Source organism: Peromyscus californicus, unplaced genomic scaffold, assembly GCF_007827085.1.
Source record: "Peromyscus californicus insignis strain IS unplaced genomic scaffold, ASM782708v3 Scaffold_7__1_contigs__length_154581171, whole genome shotgun sequence".
In the NCBI taxonomy this organism is placed as follows: Eukaryota; Metazoa; Chordata; class Mammalia; order Rodentia; family Cricetidae; genus Peromyscus; species Peromyscus californicus.
In genome coordinates, this window is record NW_026294595.1 from 47,623,529 (window position 1) to 47,650,676 (window position 27,148).

At 45.0% G+C, this 27,148-nt stretch overlaps 1 protein-coding gene and 1 long non-coding RNA gene across 5 annotated transcripts in view; one reads left to right on the forward strand and one right to left on the reverse strand.

Annotated features, from left to right (window-relative positions):
• Window positions 1-121: 121 nt before the first annotated feature.
• On the reverse strand, window positions 122-26,770 carry LOC128102404 (uncharacterized). 2 transcript variants are annotated; one of them, XR_008215393.1, is made up of 4 exons: window positions 26,682-26,770; window positions 4,804-4,932; window positions 867-1,049; window positions 122-583 (listed from the first exon to the last, which is right to left on the reverse strand). It is a non-coding gene; the product is annotated as an uncharacterized LOC128102404 (long non-coding RNA). The 2 variants fall into 2 exon arrangements; XR_008215392.1 differs by lacking the exon at window positions 26,682-26,770 and adding an exon at window positions 26,100-26,666.
• Window positions 26,670-27,148, forward strand: part of Erich2 (glutamate rich 2) — a 33,130-nt gene continuing 32,651 nt past the window's right edge. For 2 of the 3 annotated variants that reach the window (XM_052726135.1, XM_052726136.1), the window contains exon 1: window positions 26,670-27,108. In XM_052726135.1, coding sequence (XP_052582095.1) covers window positions 26,670-27,108 — 439 coding nt within the window. The remainder of the gene's footprint in view (window positions 27,109-27,148) is intronic. The other variant, XM_052726137.1, reaches the window with a different exon arrangement.

The following is a 27,148-nucleotide window of genomic DNA, read 5'->3' on the forward strand; positions in this document are numbered from 1 at the left end:
TCTAACCTCACGTGTTGAGATATATTATTTTTATTAAGAAATGTTTTATTCATTTTATGTACCAATCACAGATCCCCCTCTATTCCCTCCTCCAGCTTCTCCCTCCCCCAGCCTTCCTCCCCCAATGTACCCCACATTCCCTCCTCTGAAAAGGTAAGGCCTCCCATGGGGAGTCAGTACCTCCCATGGTACATTCAGTTGAGGCAGGTCCAAGCCTCTCCCCCTGCATCAAGGCTGTGCAAGGTGTCCCACCATAGGTAATGGTTTCCAAAAAGCCAGCTCATGCACCAGGGATAGATCCTGATCCTACTGCCAGGGGGCCCCTTAAGCAGACCAAGCTGCACAACTGTCTTGATTATGCAGAGGGCCTAGTTCAGTCCCATGGAGGCTCCACAGCTGTTGGTCTAAAGTTCACGATTCCTACTAGCTTGGTTTGGCTGTCTTTGTAGGTTTCCCCATCATGATCTTGACCTCCTTGCTCATAGAATCCCTCTTCTCTCTCTTCAGCTGGACTCCTGGAGCTCAGCCCGGTGCTTGGCTGTGGATCTCTGCATCTTCTTCCATCAGTTACTGGATGAAGGCTCTATGATGACAGTTAGGGTATTCACTGATTTGATTACTGGGGTAAGCCAGTTCAGGCACCCTTTCTACTATTGCTAATAATCTAAGCTGGGGTCATCCTTGTGGATTCCTGAGAACTTCCCTAGCACCAGGTTTCTCCCTATCCCCACGATGTCTCCCTCTATCAAGTTATCTCTTTCATTGCTGTTGATATATATTATGCAACCACCTGTCTTTTCTATAGCACAGACTTCCTCTTGTGAGGCAAGTAAAAAGTCTAGGATAATTCTATTATCCTGAGATACCTGGGCCTGAAGTTCCATCGTGGTCCTGCAGGCCTCTTCAGTTGGGACATTGTGCTAACTCCATATTGGAACTCATTTCTGTCATTTGTTTGGGTTCTAACAGGAGGTGATAGTTAAAAACCCTCCAGCAAAGATGACTGTAGGAATGTGATCTTCCTTGTTCTTATTTTTCCTGGAAAATAACTGAAGATAAATGAGTAATTGACAAGAATATTTAAGGAGACACAGAATATTTAAGGAGAACACCTACCTGGTATGCACAAGACCTGAGTCTAATCCCCAGTACTGTTCAAAAAGAAATGAAGAGGTGAGAAGGATATATAGAGAGGGAGGGAGGGAGAGAGGGGGAGGGAGGGAGGGAGAGAGAGAGAGGGAGGGAGGGAGGGAGGGAGGGAGGGAGAGTCAATAAAATGCATGTGAGACAAATGACATGGAGGAAACGGCAAGAGAAAAATTCCTCTGACTGGACTCTGCTGTGCATGATACTCATTCCTGCAATCCAGCACTCAGGAGGTTGAATCAGGAGAGAGCCAGCCTAGACTAGAGAGTTCCAGGCCAGCCTGGGCTACAGCGTGGGGTCTTTCCTCCCCAAAATATTTAGAAGTGAGGTAACTTTCTGGTTTCCACAGCCATGCGATATTGGCCAAGGTGTGTAGTACAGCTGGTGTGATATGCTCCTGTACAGGTTCCTCCTGGCTCTGCCGGGAGGTCCTTAGAAGTAGCCTGCGGATCAAGAACTACATGGTAGCTGCCGACATTGGCTCAGTGGGAAGAAGCATTTACTGTGCTCTGCTGATGACCTAAACTGGATCTGTAGAGTCCATGATGGAAGAGGAGAACCAACTCCTGAAAGTGACCCTCTGGCCTCCCCACACATGCTCCAAATGTACACATACACCTGTGCATGTGGACGGACACACACACACACACACACACACACACACACACACACACACACGCACGCACCTAATAATGAACAAAAAAAATTTAAGTACATGGACAAGAGTAGGCTTTGAAAAACAAAGCAAGGATTATATCAGATACTTAGTAATAATACTTGGCCATAATAGCTAATAATGACTGGGAGCATGAAAAGTTGAACAGTTATTGGTCTGTGTACTTGCAGGCTTACTTTCTGTGAAAATACCTGTGAAGATGTGGAGTGTGCAAGAGTCTTTTGTGGTAGTTGTCTTATTAAGCAATCGTGTACAAGATCACTTCATAATTTCCCAGCTTCATGTCCTTTTTGCCCACGTTAACACAAGTGGCTCCATCTTAATTCTGACAGTGGTCACATTTCGTTACCCATCTTTCTTGTTGTCTGAAAACATTGCTGGGGTTTGACTGTTCCTCATTTCCTGGGTGGATCTGACTGATAAATCTTTACACCCTGAAGGCCTCTCCACCGAAGCCCAGGTTTAATGGGTAAAGCAAGACCGAAAGAATCACATGTCTGTTTCCTGGAATGCAGCTTATATACTCTGAGGGAGTGGTCTTGAGCCTCTCTTGGGGAGGAGCTGTGTGTGGCGGGCTTTGAAGGGGCAGGTTTGGGGAAAGAGATGGGGGAGGGGAGTTGATGTAGATCTTCCACCAGAACATTCCAGACTCTTTGGGTGTAGGGATGCCAGGGTGCCAGGGGTTGAGGTGGAGCTCCCACCCAAACACTGACCTGGTGGTAAGTCTGATCCAGTTCCACAATGAAGGGAAAGTCATTGATCCTTTGGAGTCATTGCTTATGGTTTGAGTGAGAAATGGTTCAGGCATTGAACCCGGGGTCCCAGTTGGTGGTGCTGTTTAGAGAGATTATCTGGAGGTGTGCCTTGCTGGAAGAAGTATTTAAACCCCCTAGGGGCGGGCCTTGGGGGTTTAAAGCCTCACCCCACTTCCAGTTCACTCTGCTTCATACTTGCTGGTGGATAAGATCTTTCTGCTTCCTGCTGCTGTCGACCTGCCCCCCACTTAGTGCCCTGTTTCATCTCTGTCGTGATGGACTCTTAGCCCTCTAGAGCTGAAAGCCATAATAACCTGTGTCTTCCTTAAGTGGCCTTTAGTCACAGTGTTTAATCACAGCAAGAGAAAAGTAACCAATGCAGCACCATAGCCCTCTCAGCCACATTTGGACACCCGGGCTTTAGGAGAATGGTCTCAAGCTCAGCTCACCTGGAGTCTATTGTTTGGTTGGTTGGTTGGTTGTTTTTTTGTTTTGTTTTGTTTTGGGGGGGTTGTTTTGTTGGTTTGGTGTTTGTTTGTTTGGTTGGTTGGTTGTTCTTTGTTTGTTTGTTTTTTGTCTTGTTTTGTTTTGTTTTGGGGGGGTCATTTTGTTGGTTTGGTGTTTGGTTGGTTGGTTGGTTTGGTTTGGTTTTTTTTCTGTGTTTGGTTTCTCTGTGTAGCCCTGGCTCTCCTGGAACTTGCTCTGTAGACCAGGCTGGCCTCAAACTCAGAGATCTGCCTCTGTCTTCACAGTGTTGGGATTAAAGGTGTGTGCCACCACTGCCACCCAGCACCTGGAGTCCATCGTTAAGTTCAGTTTTATATTTTCTGTAGAGGAACGCTGTCATCTTGAAGCACTGAGCCACCACCTCTTATTATTTGTTCTTAGGAAATGTACACATTTTGACAGGCAACAGGTGTGAAGTTTTAGATGGAAGATATAAAACAAAATTAATAAAAGTGCAACAAATCCACTTTGTGTAATTCTCAAACCAAGAAGCATGATTTCCCAAAGTCCTACCAGTCTTTACCAAAGACAGTAAACTGATTTACTTGTTAGCCGAGTTTTTAAATTATTTTCTTACTAGGTGACAGAAGTCGGGGTGCATGGCCACAGCACTCACATGGCGGCCAGGGGACAGCTTGTGCGAGCATTCTTCTCTTTCAGCACGTGGGTCCAGAGATGGCAGTCAGGTCGTCAGGCCTGACTGCAGGTGCCTTCACCTGCTGAGCCATCTTGCTGTCCAAACTGGGTTTAGTTTCGTCAGAAAACGCCCATAAGTTTGCTCACAAATGCATTGGAAACAAAGCAAAACTGAGAGCTCAGACATAGGGACCATGCTCAAACTGAGATGGAAGTTCAGCCTAGCCACCGGCGGAAGAAATTACTTTCTTTCTTGTTTGTTTGATCATTTGGTTGGTTTTGGGATTTAGCTTTGTTTTGTTTTTGTTTTGTTTTTTGCTGTTGTTTTGTTTTGGTTTGTTTTTTTTTTGAGACAGGGTTTCTCTGTGTAGTCCTGGCTATCCTGGAACTAACTAGCTCTGTAGACCAGGTTGGCCTCAAACTCACAGAGATCTACCTGCCTCTGCCTCCCAAATGCTGGGATTAAAGGTGTGGGGAGAGATGGCTCGGAGATTAAGAGCGCTTGTTGCTCTTCCAGAAGACCCTGGTTTGTTTTCCAGCACTACATGGTGGCTAACAACCTCTAAGTCTAGTTCCAGGAGATTCAGTAGGTACTGGGAACTAAAGTTGGATCCTGGGAAAGGTAGTGTGTGTTCTTATCTGCTGAGCTGGCTCTCCAGACAATTTTACACCCTAAAGAAATAAAGCCAACTATAACTTCTGTGCCATCTCCCCAGATAGATGACCTCACACTGTCAGAAAAGGACAGTGGGTAGAAGGCAGGCCCCCAGCATCCTGCAGCTTCAATCCCACAGCTTCAAGCCCAACCCTTCCCCTCGCTTGCATCACGAGAACTGGGGAAGGTGTCCATCCACTCACAGAATTGGTCCTGGGGCTACTATCACAGCATCACAGCTTCACCCATACCTGTCCCCTGGGAGCTGGGAATGTGGCTGATGATCCCACCACCATCTCTACTTCCCTGGAGACAAATAAAGGAGGTTTCCTTCTTAGCCCAGAAGTGGTAGGTAGCTACTGAAGCGAAGTGCTGGCATCCCCTGTGCGGTGCCCTGGGAACTGCAGAAGGTCCAGTTAGTGTCTTACCTCTCCAAGAATGAGGCTACCAGCAGCTCTAGCCTCAGCACCACCAGCACTCCCATGGCAGAATTAGGGACAGTCTTCTTCCCAAGCCGTGGTCTTCAAACTGCATCTGCTAGCATCGCATAAGCCTGCCTGGGGAACCAGAGGACGGTCTCATATGTGTTTTTCAACTCCAGCACTGTAGTAATCTATGCTACAATCCATATCTCAGTGAGAGTCACCCTCCTGTGACCTAGGAACAGTCCCATCCACGCCCAGCAACACCAGAACCACACATACCAAACACATGCCCAGAGCTAAAACATCCAAGGGAGAGATGACAGACAGTCTCATCAACAAAAAGTTCCGGCAAAACTGAACTAAATGTGCAGGAAAGTGACACGACTCTGCTTGCCCCCCCCCCACAAAACCTATTAAAAATAAATCAAAGACATAAATATGAAACTTTAAACTATGAAATTACTACAAGATAGGGGGCTGGAGAGATGGCTCAGTGGTTAAGAGCACTGGCAGCTCTTCCAGAGGTCCTGAGTTCAATTCCCAGCTTCCACATGGTGACTCAGAACCATCTGTAATGGGATCCGATGCCCTCTTCTGGTGTGCAGATGCATATGTAGACAGAGCCCTCATATACATAAACTACATAAATAAATCTTTAAAATAAAAGAGAAATTACTACAAGACAACATGCAGGAAGCGCTTTAAGGTGTCAGTGTCAGACAATGAGTTTTTAAACCAGTACCCCCAAAGGCACGGACTTTTTACAAAAGTAAAATCAGACAAATGGGATTATATCAAACTAAGATGTGTGTGCACAGCAAAATACTAACAGCATTAAGAGGTAAGCTACAGTGGGCTGGAGAGATGGCTCAGTGTGGTTAACAGCACGGGATGCCCTTCCAGAGGACACTGGGTTCGTTCCTAGAACACACACCATAGGGTGGCTTACAGACATCTCTAACTCTAGTCCTAGGGGATTCTCGTCTGGCCTCCCTGGGCACTAGGTACATAAGTCCACAGACATACATGCAAGTAAAACATACATATAAAGTCAATACATATTTTTTAAAAGAGATTAAGCTATAGACTGAGAGAAAATATTTGCAAACTCATCATTTGACAAAGGATTAATGTCCAGCCTGTATGAAGAACTCAAAAAGCTGAGCACCCAAGAAACAAATACAAAAAAAAAAATGGACTAAAGAAGTAGACACTTCTCACAAGAAGACACAAATGGCTAACAGGCACATGGGGGTGGGGTGGTGTCAATGTCACTAACTGGTGAATAATGCATAATGGGATATCATCTCCACTCCCCAACCCCCATCCCTACCCCAGTCAGGATGGCTAGAATCAAAAGAGAACAGGCAACAAATACTGGTAAAGATGTGGAGATATGAGAACTCACTGTTGGTGGGAATGTGAATTAGTATAGGGACTATGGAAAACAGTATGGATATTCCTTTTTAAAGATTTATTTATTTTTATTTCATTTGCATTGGTGTTTTGCCTGCATGTATGTTTATGTGAGGGTGTTGGATCCCCTGGAACTGGAGTTACAGGCAGTAACCATGCTGCCAGGTGGGTGCTGGGAATTGAACCTGGGTTCTTTGGAAGAGTAGTCAGTGCTCTTAACCGCTGAGCCATCTCTCCAGCACCTAGTATGGATATTTCTAAAAGAAAGAATGGAAGAGTGAAAGAGAGAGAGAGAGAGAGAAAAAAAGAGAGAGAGAGAAAGAGGGGATGGTGGAGGGAGGGAGGGAGAGAGGGAGAAAGGAAGGGAGGAAGGAAGGAAGGAAGGAAGGAAGGAAGGAAGGAAGGAAGGAAGGAAGGAAGGAAGGAAGTCCATCCAACCCATCAGCAGGTCTATCACTAAGAACCTATCCTGCAGCATCACTCAGAGAAGCTAAAACACAGGATCAACCTAGATGCCCAGCAATGAACTAAGGGATAGAGAAAAGATGATGTGAACATGCAATGGACTGTTAGTCAGCCATCAACAAAATGAAATCCTGTCTTTTGCAGCAGCATGGACAGAAATGGAGGTCACTGTGCTAAGTGAAATAAGCCAGGCATAGACAAGTGAGTATCACATGCTCTCATTGGTTCGTAGAAACTAGTCAGTCTCATAGAAGAAAGAAATGGTACTCCCTAGAGCCTGGGAAAAGCAAGGAGTAAGGAGCTGGAAAGAAATTCTTTAAGGCTGTGGGTCTCAACCTTGCTAATGCTGCAACTCTTTAATACAGTTCCTCATGTTGTGGTGACCCCCAACCATAAAATTATATTTGTTGCTACTTCATAACTGTAATTTTGCTACTGTTTTGAATCACAATGTAAATATCTGTGCTTTCTGATGGTCTTAGGTGACCCCTGTGAAAGGGTCATCCGACCCCAGAGGAGTCTTGACCCACAGGTTGAGAACGACTGTTTTAGGGTGTGTCAGCACAGAGGGGAGGAATTGGTTCAGTTTTTGTTGTTGTTTTGTTTTTGCTTTTTTCATAGCACGCAGCGTAAGTATTGATTTAAAGAATTTATGGTATATTACAAAATGACAAAATTTCAGCACATAAAAATGATTAATGTTTAAGGAAATGCTCATTGCCCTGATTGGATTATTACCCACTGTATACATGTATCAGATTACCATAATGTAACCCATAAAGAGGAACAGAAATCTGTCTCAATAAAACATAAATGGGTATAATTAGATCTGAAGTTCTGACTCTCGTTTAAGGAAACTATCCTTTCCCAAACGGTGGAAGTTAGGCAAGTCAGTGTGTTCAATTACAATATGTGAGGGGTATGCTTAATTTAATTCCATATTTGTAGCCTTTAATTTTTAGACTTAGAAAACTAGATCTAAAACAAACTTAAAACATATAAACATAGCTAAATTCAATTTATCAAATAAGGATATAATGTCTGCAGTTTAGCAAACAGTGAGATAATGTCTGCAGTAGGGGGTGTAAGATTCAGTGAAGGCTCAAAGATGAATGAAATCCTTCAAAGAACTTCATGCCCCAAATGAGAGAAAACGAGTGCACAGATGGACAGAATCCAAGAGGAAGGCCTGCTGAAGGCAGCACCAGATGCGAACAAAATTCCCCAACCGAAACAAGAGAAGGAGAAATGGCTTCAGGCAATAACCTTAGCTGTTTTAGTTGACAAATGGGTATTCTGCTTGGAAGAACCATCCACAGACTCCACCTTCAGGATTCAGAAGATAATTCAACCATTACCCAGAGGGGGCAGTTCAAGAAAGACTGGTTCCCAAGAAGCAGCAAGAATGTCAGCAGGAATGCAAATCCAGGGACTGGGGCATAGCTCGGTTGGTAGGGTACATGCCCAGCTTGTACAAGGCTCAGGATTCTAGTCCCTCCCCAGGGCCACATAAAGCCAGGCACCATGGAGCAGGCCTCTAATCCTAGCACTGGGTGGGGGGGTAGAGGCAGGAGATTCAGAAGTTCAAAGTCATCCTCAGCTCCATAGTGAGTTTGAGGATAGCCTGGGCTACATGAGAGCTTGCTCAAAGAAGAGAAGGCCAGAGACAGGCAAATCCATAGGTCCAATCCTCAAGACCTCCTAAATTAGAAATTCAGAGGCCTAATGGCCTGTGTCTTAGTAAATCTCCCAAGTGTGATAATGCACTTAAGCTTTGCAATTGCTTATTTCAACCAGCGTAAGATGGAAAGTCCATGAAAAGTAACTGGAAGCTAACCTAACACATTTCTCACAAGTTACTTTGGGAATGGAAAACAGAGAACCTCCTTGGCTGAAATGTCCCCTTAACTAAGACAATGGAACTGGCTGCTGATGAGAAGAGGGCAGCAATAGTCTAAATCAAAGAATGATTTCTACGAGCACAATGTGCAGTTACATAGACAGCCCTTTTATAGTCTTTAATGCCAACCAAGATTACATTTTTGAATTATAAACCACGTATTTCATTTCTTGTTATTTCTTCTTTCCCTTCACTTTACATATAAAAAGTCACGTACTTGACATGTTAGTGGCACTTGCTTCATAAAGTGGAATAATGGCTTTGTAGCAACATCTGTTTTCTTTAAAGGAATTCTCAGCCAATTCATCTAACTCAGCGTCACTGGATAATTAATAGCTAAGACTCACAGGGCACACGTTAATGCCACCACTAAGAGTGGAAACCGCACGCATGTCCCACGCTGCAGAACTGTGGTAGAACTGTGACAAGAAAGAACCAATAGGAGCCTCTAGTTTGCTCAATAGCTTTTAAAACCACCCAAGGGAGCTCAGAAGCCAGGGCATCTCCAGAGCACAAACAAAAACTTCGATTTTGTAGATACTTGGCCCAACCCAGACACTTCGCTTCATCTGGTGTCATCCAGGCCCACATTAGTCTCCCTTTCCAATGAAATCTTTCTTGCCCATGAGCTATCTCAGGCCTGTTTTCTAGATCAATGCACAGCTGAGCAAAACTGCTTTGAGAAACAGCTTATTTCTGAGATTGGAAACAACAAAAACCTCAGGGAATTACCAGGCTTAGTTGTTTTGGTTTTTGTTTTCCAGTGAACAGGTCCCTCTTTCTGCCCGTAGGCTAAACTACTCAATCACCACTGGCTAGAGGTTCTTAAGAAGAACCCCAGTAAATGACAAAAGGTGTTAGGCTATCTGGGCCATATCACATACACACACACCTCCAAAAGGTCCCCAGAATCCTGAGAGATCAACAGAATGGTCTGTGACTAGATAAACCATAACCATCAATTCTGGTTGATAAATTTAACATGTTAGGGTTAGAGATCTTGAGAGCATTAGTCAGACCCTCTTGTTAAACAGAGCATAAACCAGCATGCTGGACCAGGGAAGCAGTCACACAATCCGGGATGCCCTGAGAGCAAGCATCTTAATGGAAACCCAGTCGCCAAGAAAAGGAGACGAGGTCAACAGAGATGAGGAAAGACTCGAGAAGTCAATCAGAGGTTTGGTCTGACACTACCAAGGGACTGGGAACGGTGACTCTCAACTTCTTATGTGAAGGAAAATTGTCAGCTGTACTTATTTAAATACAGAATCTTGAGTTATGTCCTTACAGCGGCTCACTGGCCTCAGGGGTGAGGCCAGGGCTAGCTTCAGGATAACCACGTCCCCAGTGATGACCATAGGCAGTTGGAAGATACACAGTTACAGAGGGGGCGTCTGCCAGGTGAGGAAACCTCCGGACATTCTGCTAATGGCAAGTGCTCAGGGAATCATCAACTATGGAACTGTCTTCTCTTAAAGCCCACAGCCGGAGGCTGGAGAGATGACTCAGCAGTTAATAGTGTTGGCTGCTCTTGCAGAGGACCTGAATCCCATCCCTACCACCTAGACAGTGGCTCACGACTGCCTGTAACTCCAGTTCCAAGGGATCTGACATCTTCTTCTGACTTCTGTGGGCACCAGACGTGCATGTGGTGTGCATACACACACATGTGAGGCAAAAACTCACTCACATGAAATTAAAAAATAAAAGTCCGCAGCTGTGGTGCTGAGACTCAAAGAGAAAACATTCCGTGCATGTTGAAGAGGGGCAAAGGCCAGGAGCTTTCTCTCATCGGCACACCAGTGCCAAGTGCTGTGGCGTCAGGCTCCTTTCTCTGTCAGAACTGTAAGAAAAAAGACACCAAATGGCCACTTTTGTGGCTAAGTGCTCAACCCAAATCCAATAAATTCTCAACAGAAGTCAGAAAAGTTGATTAAATATGTATGCTGTGGACATAAATCTTTCTGACTAGTCAAATCAAGAGGTTATTAAGATTTATGAGTAAAGTGATGTCAGAGTTCACCAAACTGAAACTCTTCATTGTGCAGATGAAGCAGCCAGTGTTAATCAGAGAAGCAGAGGTACTGTCAGCCATGGTCAGGAAGCCGGTGCTCCCAAAGGTAGCTCTGCCTCTGCACTCCCATGGGTCAAATGGCCCGTGATGCTTACAACCAGGTTGCCTTCTGTCCCCGTCTAGAGCAGCTTTCTGCTATAATTTATATAGGAGATTAAATAGCAAGCCAAATGTTTCCAAGGGTTTTCAAACAGTGTATACAGGGTCTTGAAGGAATATGCAACATGAGCATTGAAAATTACCTCTAGAAACCTCAACTCCATTTGAAAATTATTTGCTTTCTTCAATAAATATGTATGGGTGGTCTGGGAAGGTGGATCAGTGGTTAAGAGCACTTGTGCAAGTCTGAGGACATGAGTCAATGTTCAGAAACCATGTAAAAAGGTGTGGCTGCCCATGCCTGCAACCTAAGCTGTGGGTAGGCTAAACCAACATTTAGGACATTACAGATTTGGTACAATTGAGGTCCAGCTGTAGCCTCAGTTCACAAAGTTCTCCTAAGTAAGCCTACAATCAAGATGTATAAACTGGCAATGTGACCGCTCTGTGGTGTGGTTAGGGGGAAGGTTTTTATTGTAGATATGAGGGAAAGAATAGCCAGAGGCGTCTGGAAGAGTCCAGAGCAGGGAGAGAAATAGCAGTAGACTGACCAGGTCCAGCAGACTGGGCCTGGCCATGAGGGAAGCAGGCACAAAGCAGAGAGGTAGAGAAATGGACACAGAGGGAGAGCGTGAGAAGAAGACACAGTGTGGCAGGAGAGAGAACAGCGGAATAGCAGGGTTATAAGGAGAACGAGTAGCTGGAGGGGAGGAAGCCCAGGAATTGGAGAAGTTCAGGATAGGGGAGGAGGCGAGAAGAGCTAGGTATTTGTGACACTGAGGGAGCCTAGAGACCAACATGCACTTTGGTATGCTATAGGCACCACACATAGCCAGTTTACTCCTTCTGCCAGTGATAAGGGAAAAGGCTCCTTTTGGTAGAGGGGAAGTTCCTGAGGAATGCTGGCTTTTGTTTCATCACCCGAATTGGAGGAAATCGAGTTTCCTATGGACTTGACCTTGGCCAAGGGGGCTGGAGAGATGGCCCAGTGGTTTCCAGTATTTGCTACTCTTGCCGAAAACTCGGGTTCTCTTCCCAGAACTCACAAGGCAGCTCAAAGCTACCTGTAATTCCAGTTCCAGAGGATCCGACCTGTCTTCTGGCCTCTTGGCACTGAGCACTGTGGTGCTATTTTGTTTTACTCATTAACAAATAAAATTTGCCTGAATACCAGAGGACAGAGCCAGCCACTAGATTAAACATAGAGACCAGACAGTGGTGGCACACACCTTTCATCCTAACACTTGGGAGGCAGAAATCCATCTGGATCTCTGTGAGTTCAAGGCCACATTGGGCTACATGAGATTGATTCAGTCTAGGAGAGAAACAGCCAGGCAGTGGTGGCACACACCTTTAACCCCCGTATTTGGGAAGCACATATGCCATTAATCCCAGCACTAGGAAGATTGAGACAGGAAGTGATATGGCTGGGCGGAGAAAGGAATATAAGGTGGAAGGAGACAGGAACTCGCTGGCTTTCAGGCACTTGCAAGCTGAGGAGTTGGTGAGGTAAGAGGTGGTAGCTGTGGCTTGCTCTGCTTCTCTGATCTTTCAGCTTTCACCCTGATATCTGACTCTGGGATTTTATTGTAAGACCATTTAGGATTTGTGCAACACAGCTCCCCTCCATAGCCTCTGAATCAGCTTTTGCATCCAGTATCCTGCCTTGTTTGAGTTCCTGTCCTGACTTCCTTCAATGATGAACAGCAACAAGGAAGTGCAAGCCAAATAAACCCTTTCCTCCCCAACTTGCTTTCTGATCATGGTGTTTCGTCACAGCAATAGAAACCATAAGACAGTCCTCCATAGGCTCATGTATTTGAGCACTTCATCCCCAGTTGATGGCACTGTTTGGGAAGGTTATGGAACCCTTAGGGGGTGGAGCCTCGCTGGGGGAAGTATATCACTGCAGGAAGGCTTGAGGGCTCCTATTCTGGCCCCACTTCCTGGTCATGTTCTCTGCTTCCTACATGTGGATGAAAATGTGATTAGCCAGCTTCCTGCTCCTCCCACTATGTCATGCCTTCTCTGCCATGCTGGAGACTAGCCCAAATCCTTTCTTCTTGAAGTTTCTCCTGATTGTGGTATTTTTTCACAGGAAAGAACTAGAACAGTGGGTCAGAGGTCAACTTTGCGGAGTCCGTCTCTCCTCCTACCTTCACATGGATTCTGAGGGTTGTACTCATCCTTTTTTCTATTGAGATTTATTTTTGCTTATTGTTTTATGTATGTGAGTGTTTCCTTACATGCATGTATGTGCATCACATGTATGCTCTGGTTGCATGAATCTTAAATGGTCTTATAATAAAAACCTGGAGCCAGATATTGGGGTAAAAGCTCAAAGATCAGAGAGACAAAGGAACAAGCCACTAGAGAAACTTCTCACCACTACCAAATCCTCAGGCTGAAAGGGAGGCGAGATCCTATCTCCACGAATCCTCAAACTGAATGCCTCTGAGTCCTCAGCCGAAAGGGCTCTAGTTCCTGTCTCCTCACACCTTATATACCTTTCTCTGCCCAGCCATTTTACTTCCTGTCTCAGCTTTCCTAGTGCTGGGGTTAAAGGTGTGTGCCACCACTGCCTGGCTCTGTTTCTCTTTTAGACTGGAATAATCTTGTGTAGCCCAGTGTGGCCTTGCACTCACAGAAACCCAGAAGGATCTCTGCCTCTGCCTCTGAGTGCTAGTATTAAAGGTGTGTGCCCCCACTGCCTGACCTCTATGGCTAACTCTGTGGCTGGCTCTGTCCTCTGATCTTCGGGCAAGCTTTATTTCTTAGATTATAAATACATCACCACAGAGCTGCTTACTGGCTTGCTTCCCATGGCTTGCTCAGCCTGCTTTCTTATAGAACCCAGGACCACCAGCCCAGGGATGACACCACTCACCATGGACTAGATTCTCCCCCATTGATCACTAATTGAGAAGATGCCTTACAGCTGGATCTCGTGGAGGCATTTCCTCAGCTGAGGCTCCTTCCTCCCTGATGACGCTAGTTTGTGTCAAGTTGACACACAAAACTAGGCAGTATGGGGACATTTCTCATTCCAACCACCACACCCCAACACACATGAGGAGCACACAGGCACCAGCCCCTACATCATACACACATACACTCATAATAATAAATTTTTAAAGAATAATCAAGGGTCATAATTGGGATTGCCCACTATTCCTTGTGACTCGAGTTATTGATAACAGCAACATCAGGGCTGGAGAGATGGCTCAGGGTTAAAAGCCCTTGCTGCTGATGTCATGAGGATCACAGATCAGATCTCAGAACACACTGGCAGCTCACAGACACCTGTAACTCCAGCTCCCAGGGTCTTTGTAGACAACTGCACACACAGATGCACATACAATCACAAAGATAGAAACACATCAAACAATATGGTCACACATACAGGACATAATTGTGGTCCTGAGCTTCAGCCATATTGTTCTTCATCGGGTTGGAATGCCCGTTGTCCCCCCAGTGCATCTTTCTTCTGCTTAGTAATTGTAATTTCCAAGTTCAGAGAAGCACACGGCTCTGTCTACCGATCTCAAATCCCAGCCTCCTTTGCAGTTAAGTATGGCCATACAGTCAAGTTCTGTCCAACAAGATGGCAGCCTAAGTGATGTACGCCAATTCTGGGTTATACCTTGAAAAGAAAATTAAAGGATTGGGAGTAAGGTCCAGGGTAGAGTGCTTGACTAGTACATGCAAGGCCCTGGGTTTAATCCTGAGCACAGAAAAAGAAGAAGAAGGAAACCAAGTCACATGGCTTGCCTTTCCTTCCTCCTTTCTGAGACTGGAATGTCTAACTCAAGCAGGAGGGCAACATCCCGGAAGCTGGCACAGCCGTGAAACAGAACTAGATTCACAGACCATCCTGTGGTGTGGGCACCCACTGTGACCATCCTGTGGTGCAGGCACCCACCGTTCTTAGGCTGCCAATTGACTCGACTTTCCTTTATTCCAGTGCTGGATCAAACCCAGGCCCTGGTGCGTGCCTGTGTGAAGGAAAGAAAGAGCTCTCACTTCAAAGGACTAAATGAGGCGGTTTATTCTGGAGCCAAAGGAGTGATCATAGCCTAAGAACACAGCCTGGGGTTTCCCCAAACACCATGTTCCAATGATGTAGCAATTTTGTGAACTTTTTATTGAAACAGAGCAAAGAAGCTGGACAGTGGCTCATGCCTTTAATGCCAACACTTGGGAGCCAGAGGCAGGCAGATCTCTGAGTTCAAGGCCAGCCTGATCTACTGCGAGAGTTCCAGGACAGTCAGGGCTACACAGAGAAACCTTGTCTCAAAAAAACAAAAAACAAAGAACAACAACAACAAAAAGTCATTAATATAACACTCTTTTCCAATACATTGATGGGTACATCAAGTAAGCAATTACAGCGGGGGGGGGGGGGGGGCACTCTGATATAGGTCTTAGATGCTGACAGCCTTTTATGATTGGTAGAAACTAGAGTCTGTCCATACATTCCCAAGGATTTACCTAGTGGTTACAAAAGACATTAGGTCATGTACGGAGGACAGCAACAGATGACTCTTAAGGGGGGGTGGGGCGGGAACATAAAGATGCTGGAAGATACTTTGACTCTGGATTTGCAACATTCCAATCTATTCATATCACGGAAGGTCTACTCTGTCAATGAGCCTCATTAGACACACCTTCTTTCCATTCGCAGTAGGCAAGCTCTCTATAACATTCCGTCCAAGCCTTAGCTAGACTTTTAAAATGAGAGCTAGACCATCTTGTTAAGTCATTGTTATGTGGTGTCTGTAACAGTAACTAACCAAACACCCTAACAGTGGATCCCACAGCATTTCCAGGGCAGCTATTAGCAAGGCTCCTGCTGGGTCTCCTGGGGCAGCTGTAAATTACACCCTTTCAGCAAGCTGGTTTGATAGCACATCCTACCTCTTTTTAACTTAAGTAAGCTTAAGGTTTACTGTGTCCTCAATCCTCATCTCCCTCCCCACAGGCATGCCCTTCTAGGATATGGTTGTGTAAAATGCAGCGTTGCTTCAAGCTTTGCTCATGCCCATGTCCTCGAGAAACTGCAATTCTTCATTCATAGCACATATTAGGGCTCTCCTCATGAGTCAGTCACTATGTTAGGCACTAAGACAACAGTGACTGAGAGACAGGCACAAGCTTAACCCCGGCAGAAAACAGAAAGGCAGGAAAGACTAAACAAAGAAACAAGATACTTTCAGGGAACCGAAAATACAAACAGACAGCCTGGAATTCACCTTTTTGTGTCTAGTAAGATCACACAGGCAAACTGAGTGCCTTTCATATTCCTGAGTATCTCAGGGTCTCACTGGTAGCCAGCCACAAAAATGGCTTCCAAAACACCCTGTCTCATGCACAACTGCCTCAAATGGGGGAGATATGTCATTTCCACTCATAAGCCTTTGGTGAAAACCCATCCTATAGATACTCCTGAAAGCACAGAACATGGGAATTACAGAGATGGCTGTTTGTTCAGACTGACCGTGGTGGCCAGCATGATTATTATAAAATTCAAATAAACACAGCTGCAGTAAAACAACTACTCTATCTTCACCCTTCATGAAGAACTCTGCGAACACTTAGCACACTCACACAAAAAACACCTTGGATTTTTTTACTCCCCATAGTGTGTGGAGGCCTATCCTGGAAGCTAGAAATGCTAGTACGGCTGTACTGAGGTTTGGTTTCAATGTGCCCCCCACACGTCAAGGTCAGAAACTTAGTCCCTAAAGCTACAATGTGAGAGACAGGACTCTGGAGAAGTCACCAGGCAATCTGGATTTGGTGCTGCGTGCTCTAACCCCAGCACTTGCAAAGTTGAGACAAGAGAATTGTGAGTTTGAAGCTAACTAGAGCTCCATAGTGGGTTTTAAGCTAGCCAATCCAAATTAATAGAGCCCCATCTTAGAGAGGGGGGGTATTAGATAATGAGAAATCTTGTCTAACAAGGATTAATGTCATAATAGAAACAAGCTTGTTCTTGTCAAAGAAGGTTTGTTATGAAAGTAAATTGGGCCTGATTGCACTTCTCTCTCTCTCTCTCTCTCTCTCTCTCTCTCTCTCTCTCTCTCTCTCTCTCTCTCTCTCATGCTCTAGCTCTCTTGTGTTCTTGCCCTACTGCCTTCTGCTATGGGATGTTGCAGCAAGAATTCTGACAGATGCCAGCTCCCTGATCTTCGATGTTCCAACCACCAGAACTGTAAGAAAGAAATATCAGTTCATTATATATTGCCCAGGCTGTGGTCTTCTGATACAGGCCCACAAAACAAAGCCGGATTGGTTCCAATCTCACAAGGTTCCGGTCAGAGGTGTGTGTGTGTGTGTGTGTGTGTGTGTGTGTGTGTGTGTGTGTGTGTTTGTGTGTAGTCCTCATTTTGCCTTCTGCCTTCTGCCTCTACTATACCTCACTGTGTGACTTCAGGCACCTCACCTCTTGGAGACTCAGTTTTCTTATTTTCAAAATGGGTATAATAATAGTTCCCAATTTATAGGGAGGGGATTAAGTTAGAGAATATAAATTAAACCAAACTTAGAAAGGTAACATATAGTAAGTGCTCAGTAAGAATTGGGTACTGGTAATAACCAACTATTTTATAAAATAATTACTTCCTTTTAAAAACAATATAATATTTATATAGTAGTATTTAATGGTATAATTTTTTTAACCCATTCAACAATATTGCTCTAATTTCCATTTTTAAAACATAGATGAAGTTCTGTTTTAACTGCTGTGTCCGTTATTGCAATTTGTGTCATATTTAGCCCAGAGATTTGCAGACAAGAGGTCCATGTATGCTATTATGGACAGAATGTCTGTGTCACATGTTGAAGTTGTGATCCTCACTATGGGAGTAGCGAGCGGAGCATTTGGGGACATGATTAGATTGGAGCATGGTGCGCTCATAAATGGGATTAGTCCCTCAGATGAGAGTCGGCAGCCAGGGCTCTTCAGAGGCACAGAACTGATAGGAAGACTATGTACCAAACAGGGATTTGTTAGATGGGCTTACACGAGCTGAGCCGGGCAGCAACAACAACTGTCAGAACAACGGATTGACTGAGGGCCTGGTAGCTCCTCAATCCACAAGGCTGATGCCTCAGCAGGCCCAATCTAGTTCAAAGACCTGGCAGATTCCTGAAGAGCCACTGGTCTTCAGTCCACTTGGAAGGCTAAAGAAGCAGCATTCTGGTCTCAGTGAAGGACTGTAGTGGGCAGAGGCCACAGTAGCAGCAGAGTATGTGGACTCCTCAGTGAAAGCCACGAGGCAAAAGAAAAGCTTTTGTTTGGACCTCCTTCATTGGGGCTGCCACCCAAAAGCTGCTACCCACCTACCCTCCAGAACTCTGGAGACATTTCTGTCTATAGCGGTTCAGAGTGACTAGGATACACGCAAAATTTTCAGTGTGAACTTTTTTAAGAGAGTAAGCTAATGATTAATTGAATTCTAAAGAATCAACAATCCCAAAGTGGTTAAGAACTACGATTAAAACAAACCAGCCCTTGGCCTTAGGTAATTTTCCATGTGTGTTTCCATCTATATGTTAAATCATTTCTCTGCCTTAAATATGAAGACTTAAAAAGAAAAAAAAATACAGTAAAAAAAAAAACAGAAACAGAGCCCAAACCATAGTCCTAGCTTTAAAACGAATGGTTTGTATCAATACTTTGAGCTGGACAAGCTTCTGGTCAACTTCTTCGTATTCAGTCCAACGACCTCCCCTGGCTTTAACGGCTGCATTCCTGTACCCCTCCCTCATTGTTATCTTTTTCTCTGCAGAGTACAGTCGATTACTCCCTTTCTAGTCATTTAAGCCACCTGGGAAGACTCCTTTAAATGTGATCCTGATGCTCCACTTCATTGTTGCTATCTGCATAGTCTAAATTTGTGAAGGGAAGACGCCCTCAGAAAAGCAAAGAGCTTGGCGTTCAGTTACCACAGATAAGACATTTACAGGGAGAACTGTACTCATTTGGATTCTCAGAGATTTCGTTTCTGAGCTCCACTGAGGCAAAAAAGACTACGTAGGGAAATGACATCGTTTTCTGAGGTCAGTTTATTCTTCTCTGCCTGGAGTGAGTTTTCAGAGTTGCTGGATGCAATTCCTTGGAAACCCTGGCAACTAATGACAGATATCTCTGGAGCCTCTTTGTGGACAGGTGCCCTGCTTCTGTCTGTTCACAGCCTGTTGTTTTTCTGCCCGCTTAGCAGTCACACCAGAATCTGATATTTTATCTAAAGTCAGCACCCCGCTGCTCAGACTGCAGCCTGGTGGGATTTCGGGGCACCATCTCAGACACCCTCTCAAGCACGGTCTCAGCCATGGCTGCCAAATGCAGGTTTTAACTAAGTCTCTATCAGTCTATTTACCAATAAAGACTCAGGAGTCAGATGTTGGGGTGAAAACCTGCTAGATCAGAGAAGCAGAGAAGCAACCAGCTGACCTTCCTGTTTGGCCGGAGATCCATCAAGAGAAGCATTTCTCCTATCATCTCAAACCGAAAAGACCACGAATCTCTAAGACACCCCCCCCACACACACTCCTTCCTATGCATCTCTCTATATTCCTGGCTCCTCCTTCCTCTCCACGGCTAATTCTGGTCAACTAGTCTTTGGCTCTGCCCCTGATCCAAGGTTAATTTTATTAACACAGTCTCAGAGTTTCATAGTGCAATCAAATATCCCACAACAATATCCTGATTTCTTTGGAAACCCATCAACCCACTGGATGATCCTTTTCACTTCTGTTAGTACCCTGTTCCCGGTAACGTGCATAGCCAGTCATGATAGCGCATGTCTTTAATCCCAGCACTTGGGAGGCAGAGGCAGGCTGATCTTTGTGTGTTTGAGAACAGCCTGGTCTACATAGGGAGTTCCAAGACAGCCAAAGCTATGTAGAGACCTTTTCTCCAAAAATAAAAATAAACAAACAAACAAGACACTATTGAATAACTTCTGTTATGCAGCTGGGTCCTAAGAAGGCTGTCTAGAGACGAAAAATTCCAGCATATTCAGCCACTGTCTGGCATGCAGTATTTTGATACACAATGCTGAGAAGGGAAAATGGAAATAGACAGCAGAAAGGGGAAGGCCACAGAGAAGTAAAAAGTTATAGCCAGCAAAAAACATTAATTTGAAGCTAGAAACCATTTTTTAATAGGAGATAGAGAATATTTAACTTTGTTTTTTTCCGAGACAGGGTTTCTCTGTGTAGCCCTGGAGTATTTAACATTTTCTTTTTTTTTTTTTTTTTTTTTTTTTGGTTTTTCGAAACATTTTCTAAAATGAGGGTTGACTTGCTGAAATACATATCTTGTGATAATAAAATGGGTACTGATTACATTCACTAATAATGTTTGTTTAGCCTGGAAGACATCATACTTTTTGGTAACATAAAAACAAGCTATCCACAAAATCCTAAGTACATTAAAGAATCAGTGTCACAGCTGGATGGTGGTGGTGCACGCCTTTAATCCCAGCACTCAGAAAGCAGAGGCAGACAATCTTTGAGTTCGAGACCAGCCTTGTCTACAGATTGAGTTCCAGGACAGCCAGAGCTACACATAGAAACTCTGTCTCCAAAACAAAGCAAAAAAGAATCAGTCTGGAGAGACGGCTCAATGGGTAAGAACACCGACTGTTCTTCCAGAGGATCTGGGTTTGATTCCCAGCATCCACATGATGTAACCTCTCCTAACTCCAGTTCCAGGGACCCAGCACTCTCTTCCAACCTCCATCGGCACCAGGTACACACACAGGGCACAGATACTCTATCAGGAGTTATGATAACCCTTCCCCAAGAGTGTGAGTCAGGAGCTAAAGTCTGTGTGAAAGGCAAAACATTCACACACAAAGTAAAATAGATGTAGAATTTTTAATAAGCGTCATTAACTTACACTGACTTGCTCCCCACGTATTTGTTTCATTCTAGCTACTGACATAGCTTTAAGAAGGAGTCCCGAGGGGGGAAAACCCTGCCGTTGAAGTCCATCCGAAAACCCATTTTGTCCCCAGTCTTCCCTAGCGTGCCCATCGACACCATCACTCATATTTCTCACTAATCTTCTGTGTCTTCTCCTGGACCCTCCAAGGAGAGTGCTGAGTTCCTGACACAAACTGTCACCTCTCCCATCGTCATCCATTTCTTCCGTGTATGAGGACTGCAAACACCTGGTGTGATCAACACAGCCTATCTCTGGTGTCACTTTAAGGGAAGTGTACTTAGAGAGAAAGGGACAGGAAGTGTGAATGTTCATGCTGTCTTGATGGATTCCGAAAAGGAAGTGTGTTTTGGCCAGCTCAAGAAGTGTTTAACCCTAGGGCCCCTTTGTGGTTGCAGATGGTCACCTCTCCTCTACCTTGCGAATATTGGCACAGTGTCAGGTGTGTGTGGGGGGGGATTAAGAATCCACACAGACATGAAGGATCGGCAGCCGTGACACCAATCGATTTCCTTTGGAGGGAAACATTAGGGCCCGAGGTGAGTGTAGCCCAGCAGTGAACATGAACAGTGCAAGGCAGGACAGCACAATGGGTGGTCAGAACAGAAATGATGTCACCACTAGAGTCTCGGGTAATCCAAGACTTTAGCTCCTGACTCACACTCTTGGGGAAGGGGTTGTCATAACTCCTGACGAGTTCCTCACCTGTGCAGAAAGGTAAGGGGGCTGAAGGGCCGTGGCAGGGAGTGGTGAAGACATGTGACACGTAAGAAATGAGATGGTGGGGATCATCAAAGGAACGATGACTGCATGGATGGACTAGAAGTCTGACGGGGCTGGAAATCTGTGACACATGAGTCCCCTCAGGGAGTGAGCTGAGAAAGTGCTGTTGAGACGACAGGGTGATTTAAATGGTGACTCTAGGACAGTTGCTGTTGTTTGTGACAATCTCTAGGGCACCATTGAGGAGAAATACAAGCTAAGTAGCCAGAAAGACTGCTCAGTGGGTAAAGGTGCTTGCTGCCAAGCTGGATGACCCGAGTTCAATCCCTGGAACCAAATGATGGAAGCAAATGACCTCCACATTCACACCATAGCACGCTTGCGCCAACACACGTAGACATACACATTTACACCATAGCATGTTTGCTCCCACACACGTAGACATACACACATTTACACCATAGCAAACTCACTCTCACACACATAGGCATACACAGAGTAAATAAAGATGTAATTTCTTTTAAAAGAACTATTAAGTAGCACAAAGAACTGTCTTCCTAGAAGGGCCAAGGATGCAGACATGTCACATGTGAGGAACCACACTGCCTTGGGCTGAGGAAAGCCCCCAGTGAGGAACAAATGTACATAAGCGTTTTCCACTGAGCTGTAATGTGGCCAGGAGGCATCATTAACATTAAAGAAAATCCCTAGTCTGTGAAAAGTGTGGTCATGGGTTAGGTGTCTTCCTAGAGTGCTATGAGCTTTCTGTAGGATGACAGAGCTCCCCTGAGTGTCTGCGGGGAAACAGTCTACACTGTTTGCTATACTGCAATGTCTACGTCAAGACACAGAACTGGAGGTGGTGGCATATTTCAAGGTTCTGACATAGTGAGGAGTCCTGACAGTATGTCCAGGGTAACCGACATTGTCCTCTGAAAAAGGAGAAAGTGGCGCGCGCACATGACCTCTGCAGTGTGTTAGCACTGGAATTACTCACTGAGAAGAGTCAAGAATGATGGAATTCTGTTTGGTCCCACTGAGAACGCTTAAGACACCCAGCTTGCACTGGGAGCCAGGCTCTTTCTGGTCTCTTTAAATGAGATTATTTAAGCAAATCAACTTTAAAATCATTGCTGTTTCACATATACACCAGTGCTTAAATTTATCCACACATCAAGAACTAGAAGACAAACATGATTTGTATGTCCACGATAATAATCTTTTGGCTCCAGGCTCCCTCTACTGACTCCAAAATAATAAACAAACATTATATGGGCACCCTCCTGACTAGATTCAATCATATGTGAAAGCGAAGGCAAACAATTCTGTGCAGTAACAAAGGATATCCTTAATAAGAGAAGCAGGAAGTTTAACATTTGGAGAAAGGTGAAGCATAGAAACTAATTTGCAAAGTACTTGTATAGATAGCACTCCACGCAGTTGCCACCAACTCTTACCCACAAATGACAAAGGCATGTGGTTTGACCCAGTAGTTTAAATTTTAATTGTCAAAGAGAGCAAGGTGTCGTGAATACATGTGTATACACAAGTGTGTTGTCAGCGGTGGTTGCTGTCTTCAGTTAAAATTTCTCTAAACGCATGGTAAATGAAGACCACATGAGAACAGGAAGAAGCAAAGTGCTAGAGAGGCCCACAGAAATCCACAAAGATACCCACACAACAGACTGCTGGCAATGGTCGAGAGACAGCCCAAACTGACCTACTCTGGTGATGGGATGGCCAAACACCCTAATTGTTGTGCTAGAAACCTCATCCAACTACTGAGGGATCTGGATGCAGAGATCCATGACTAGGCCCTGGGTGGATCTCTGGGAGTCCAATCAACGAGAATGAGGAGGGTTTATATGAGCGAGAATTGTTGAGACCAAGGTTGGATAAAGCACAGGGACAAATAGCCAAATGAATGGAAACACATGAACTATGAACCAATGGCTGAGGGGTCCACACTGGATCAGGCCCTCCGAATGGGTGAGACAGTTGATTGGCTTGATCTGTTTGGGAGGCATCCAGGCAGTGGGACCAGATCTTGTGCTCATTGCATGAGTTGGCTGTTTGAAACCTGGGGCCTATGCAGGATTGTTTGGCTCGGCCTGGGAGGAGGGGACTAGACCTACCTGGACTGAGTCTACCAGGTTGACCTCAGTCTGTGGGGAAGGCTTTACCCTGGAGGAGATGGGAATGGGGGGGGGGGGCGTTGGGGGGAAGGTGAGGGGGACGGGAGGGGGGAGAACAAGGGAATCCGTGACTGATATGTAGAACTGAATTGTATTGCAAAATAAATTAAAATAAATTAAAAAAAAAATTTCTCTAAACGCAATCATCAATTTACATAGTTCCTGGCTAAAACCAACCACAGTTAGTCAAGTGCCCCACAGGAATGTGTATATAAAGGCTTTTGTTTAAAAGAAATACGCCTGTAGGTTAGTGTAAAGATACGAAAGTGCTTCCCACGAGAGGATAAATGAAAGAAATGCACAACAGCTCTGTGTTTACAAGAGCGGAGCTGGAAATGAAACACCACCCTTACCAGTTGAACTGTGAGAAGAGGAAGTGGGGTCATTTGCATAGACTTCAAACAATCTCACCCTATTGAGCAAATGAGCAAACCCTGGAAAGAATTAGAGGTAAAAGCGCAAGTCAATACACTTCAAACACCCTTGCTGCTTCCCAGCAACTGGGAAGAAAGCAGCGTCTTCTGGGGAAAGTCACACTTTGCACAAAATAAATATTAAGTCTGTTGTTGGTACTTTTCCAAAAAGTTAATATTTTACAGTTCAGAATTTTAGTTTAAGTCTGCCTTTGAAGCGCCAAGAATGTCTTTTGAAGTTATGTTTTCACAGACTTAGGAATTTGGTCTGAGAATGAAAGATGTCATCAAAGATTTATTTACAAAGATGGTCATCAAAACCTTCCTTCTTAGTTTCTCTTTTGCGCTCACATCTCATGCCCGGCATACAGCCTCTACACAGCTCCCAACAAAGACTTTCAGAGACAATGGATTAGCAGGGGAAAAGTTAGAATTGTCCAAAATAGGGACTGTCTGAAGAAATTATAAATAAGTTGTAATATATGTCGTATCTATATATGCCATTAAAATATTTTGAAGACTAAAGACATTGGGAAAATATTCAAGGGAAAATGTTAAATAAAAAAGAATACCAACAACGTAGATCATCAAATACAAATGTTAGTAAGAAATATCTATCTGTCCAAAAGAGGGCTAGAAGTAAAAAGTAGAATTAGTGGCTGAGCTTACTACTGGGCAGTAGAATTCTGGGTAGTTTAAATATTTTTAGTTGTGTATTTTAGTATGTTGTAAGTTGTCCGTCACGAGAGTGTATTGCTAAGCCAGGTTTTTTGTTTGGGAGGGAGCTTGTTTGTTTGTTGTGTGTTTTGTTTTCAGTACTCAGCATTAAGCCCAGGGCTGCAATGTGCTAGGCAAGGACTTCACAACTAACCTACATCCATTATCCCTATATTTATTTTATGATCAGAAAACATTAAATGTTATTAAACACTTTTTTTTGTATCATGCTCTGCTAACGTTAAGATCTGTAATGAAAACATATCCATTAAAAATCGTGGGGCTGGGGCCGGGCATGTCACTCAGTAGTGTACAAAGTCCTGGGTCCAATCCCCAGGACCACTAAAAACAAAACACCATAGAGTTTAATAATAGCTGCTGTGGAGTGACTTGGTATTTGTATGAGCATTTGGCTTTCTCTTTCACTTCTTTAGAAAAATCCCTCACTAGGAAGATACTTTAGATAAATGCATTCAGGGTTGAAAAGCACAGGCCAGAGCTACACTTTGCTTCATACTTGATGTCAATAACAACTTCTGCATAAAGGTTATAGAGATGGGCAAATTATTTCTGATGCCATGCAAATAAAGATGAAACGTAACGCCTTTTCACCAAAGAAAAGTAAGATAACCATCGTGGGGTTGGATAGGCATTGGGCCAGACACTACAGGAATGATCTTTATCCTTACAGTCAATGCACACTACAGGAGAAGCAATACTATTACCTAAGAGTGACTGGCCAGATGTTGTGTGTAAATAGCTTTTCTTTCCATGGTCTGAGATATAGACACACCTTGAAGACCCTGCCCTGTATAAACTTGCGCGAACTCGTCTTTTGGGGTATAGGTGGTAGAGAGAGACAGTGTAATCAAGTAGGCTTGATTTCTTGCACGTACAATGTGTGCAGCAAAGCTATCAATATCCATTTATCAAAACCAAGCAAATTTAATAGAACTAACGTTCTTAAACGTGATCAAGAAATACACTTTCCCTATGCATTTGCTGAAAAAGATCTTGTGTAAAACTTAGACCTCTGGTATGGAGAGTGTCCTCAGCCCTGCAACAGCGGAAGTCGTGACTTGCTAGGTCCTCATTAAACAAGGCACGTATTTATTAATTATTTCATTGAGTTCCTTAAACTTCCAATCTAGCTTTTTTTTCCCCCTTGATGCTTTCCTATCATCCATGACTGAAAAAGAGATTCAGAGAATGGCCGAACGGATGAATCAGAGAATTTAAAAATAACTGAAACTCCGTACACTCTTGGTTCTGAATGCTTTGGCTGGTTCTTATTTTTATAATAATTTCACAATTAAAGCATCTTCTATACAACAAAACTTACATATTTTCACCATCAAGTGAAGTGCAGGTCCCCAGGGGGTCCTTAAGATAGTGATCATATCTCTTCCATGTGAAATTCGAATCCAGATTTGATTCCAACAAATGGGTCTCTCTTCAAAACTCGTTGCCTAGCAACAAGTTTTCCGTGTCCAGGGAGAGAGGTTACCCATTTCCCCCCCTAGAAGATAAGCTTGAGAGACAATTGAGATTTTCTAACAGAGTCCTCCCACCCTCTTTTGTGACCGAAGCAGTGAAGCATAAGACCTCCAACTGGCTGAGGTGCCTCAGTAGCAGCCCGGGCGCGAAAGGGAGCCCAGACTTGGCCCGGGCTGGTGGGAAAGGCGAGTCTGGTTCTAAACAACTGAACCCGATCCCTAGGAGAATTGATGTCGAGACCCCCAGGAAACCCATAATCTTCTCTGGGCGATCTCAGGTGCAGGGGATTTTTGTTCATCTACATCCAGAGGCACCCATCCCTCCCAACTCAAGGCATCTTTTCTTCCACAAGTTGTAACCCCCAAATGAGGCCACCTCGCCCCTTTCCCTCCGCCACCTAGAGTCAGGATCAGGTATGGACACCGACCTTCCAGTCCCCCTGTCTCCGGCCTTTCTCAAAGTAACCAGGGTACGTGCTCAAGTCTGCCCCAGGATATGCGCCCCCAACTTGCCCCGCAGCGTAAGCCCCAGGCCCCCGGGGCGCTGGGCCACCCGAGCGGCCCGTGCCGCCCTCTGCGCGGTTCCAACAGCTGGCCCCGCCCCCGCCCCGCCCCCGGCCCGCTCCCTGCGCCCCGCCCCGGGCCCGCCGCGCTCTGCCCCTCTCGCCCCTCCGCTGCGTACGACCGCCCCGTCGCTGGGCGGCTCCCGCGGCTCCCGGGGCTCCAGCAGCAGCCCCTCCTGTCTCCATGGCGACACGGCGTCCCAGGCTCGCAGCTCGGAACCCAGCGCGAGTGGCGAGCGGGGCTGGACCTCCTGGTCCGCCCTTCGCGGGATCTCCATGGCAGGGCCAGCGGGTAAGCAGCGCCGTGGTGACTGCGAGTAACTTCCCGGTGC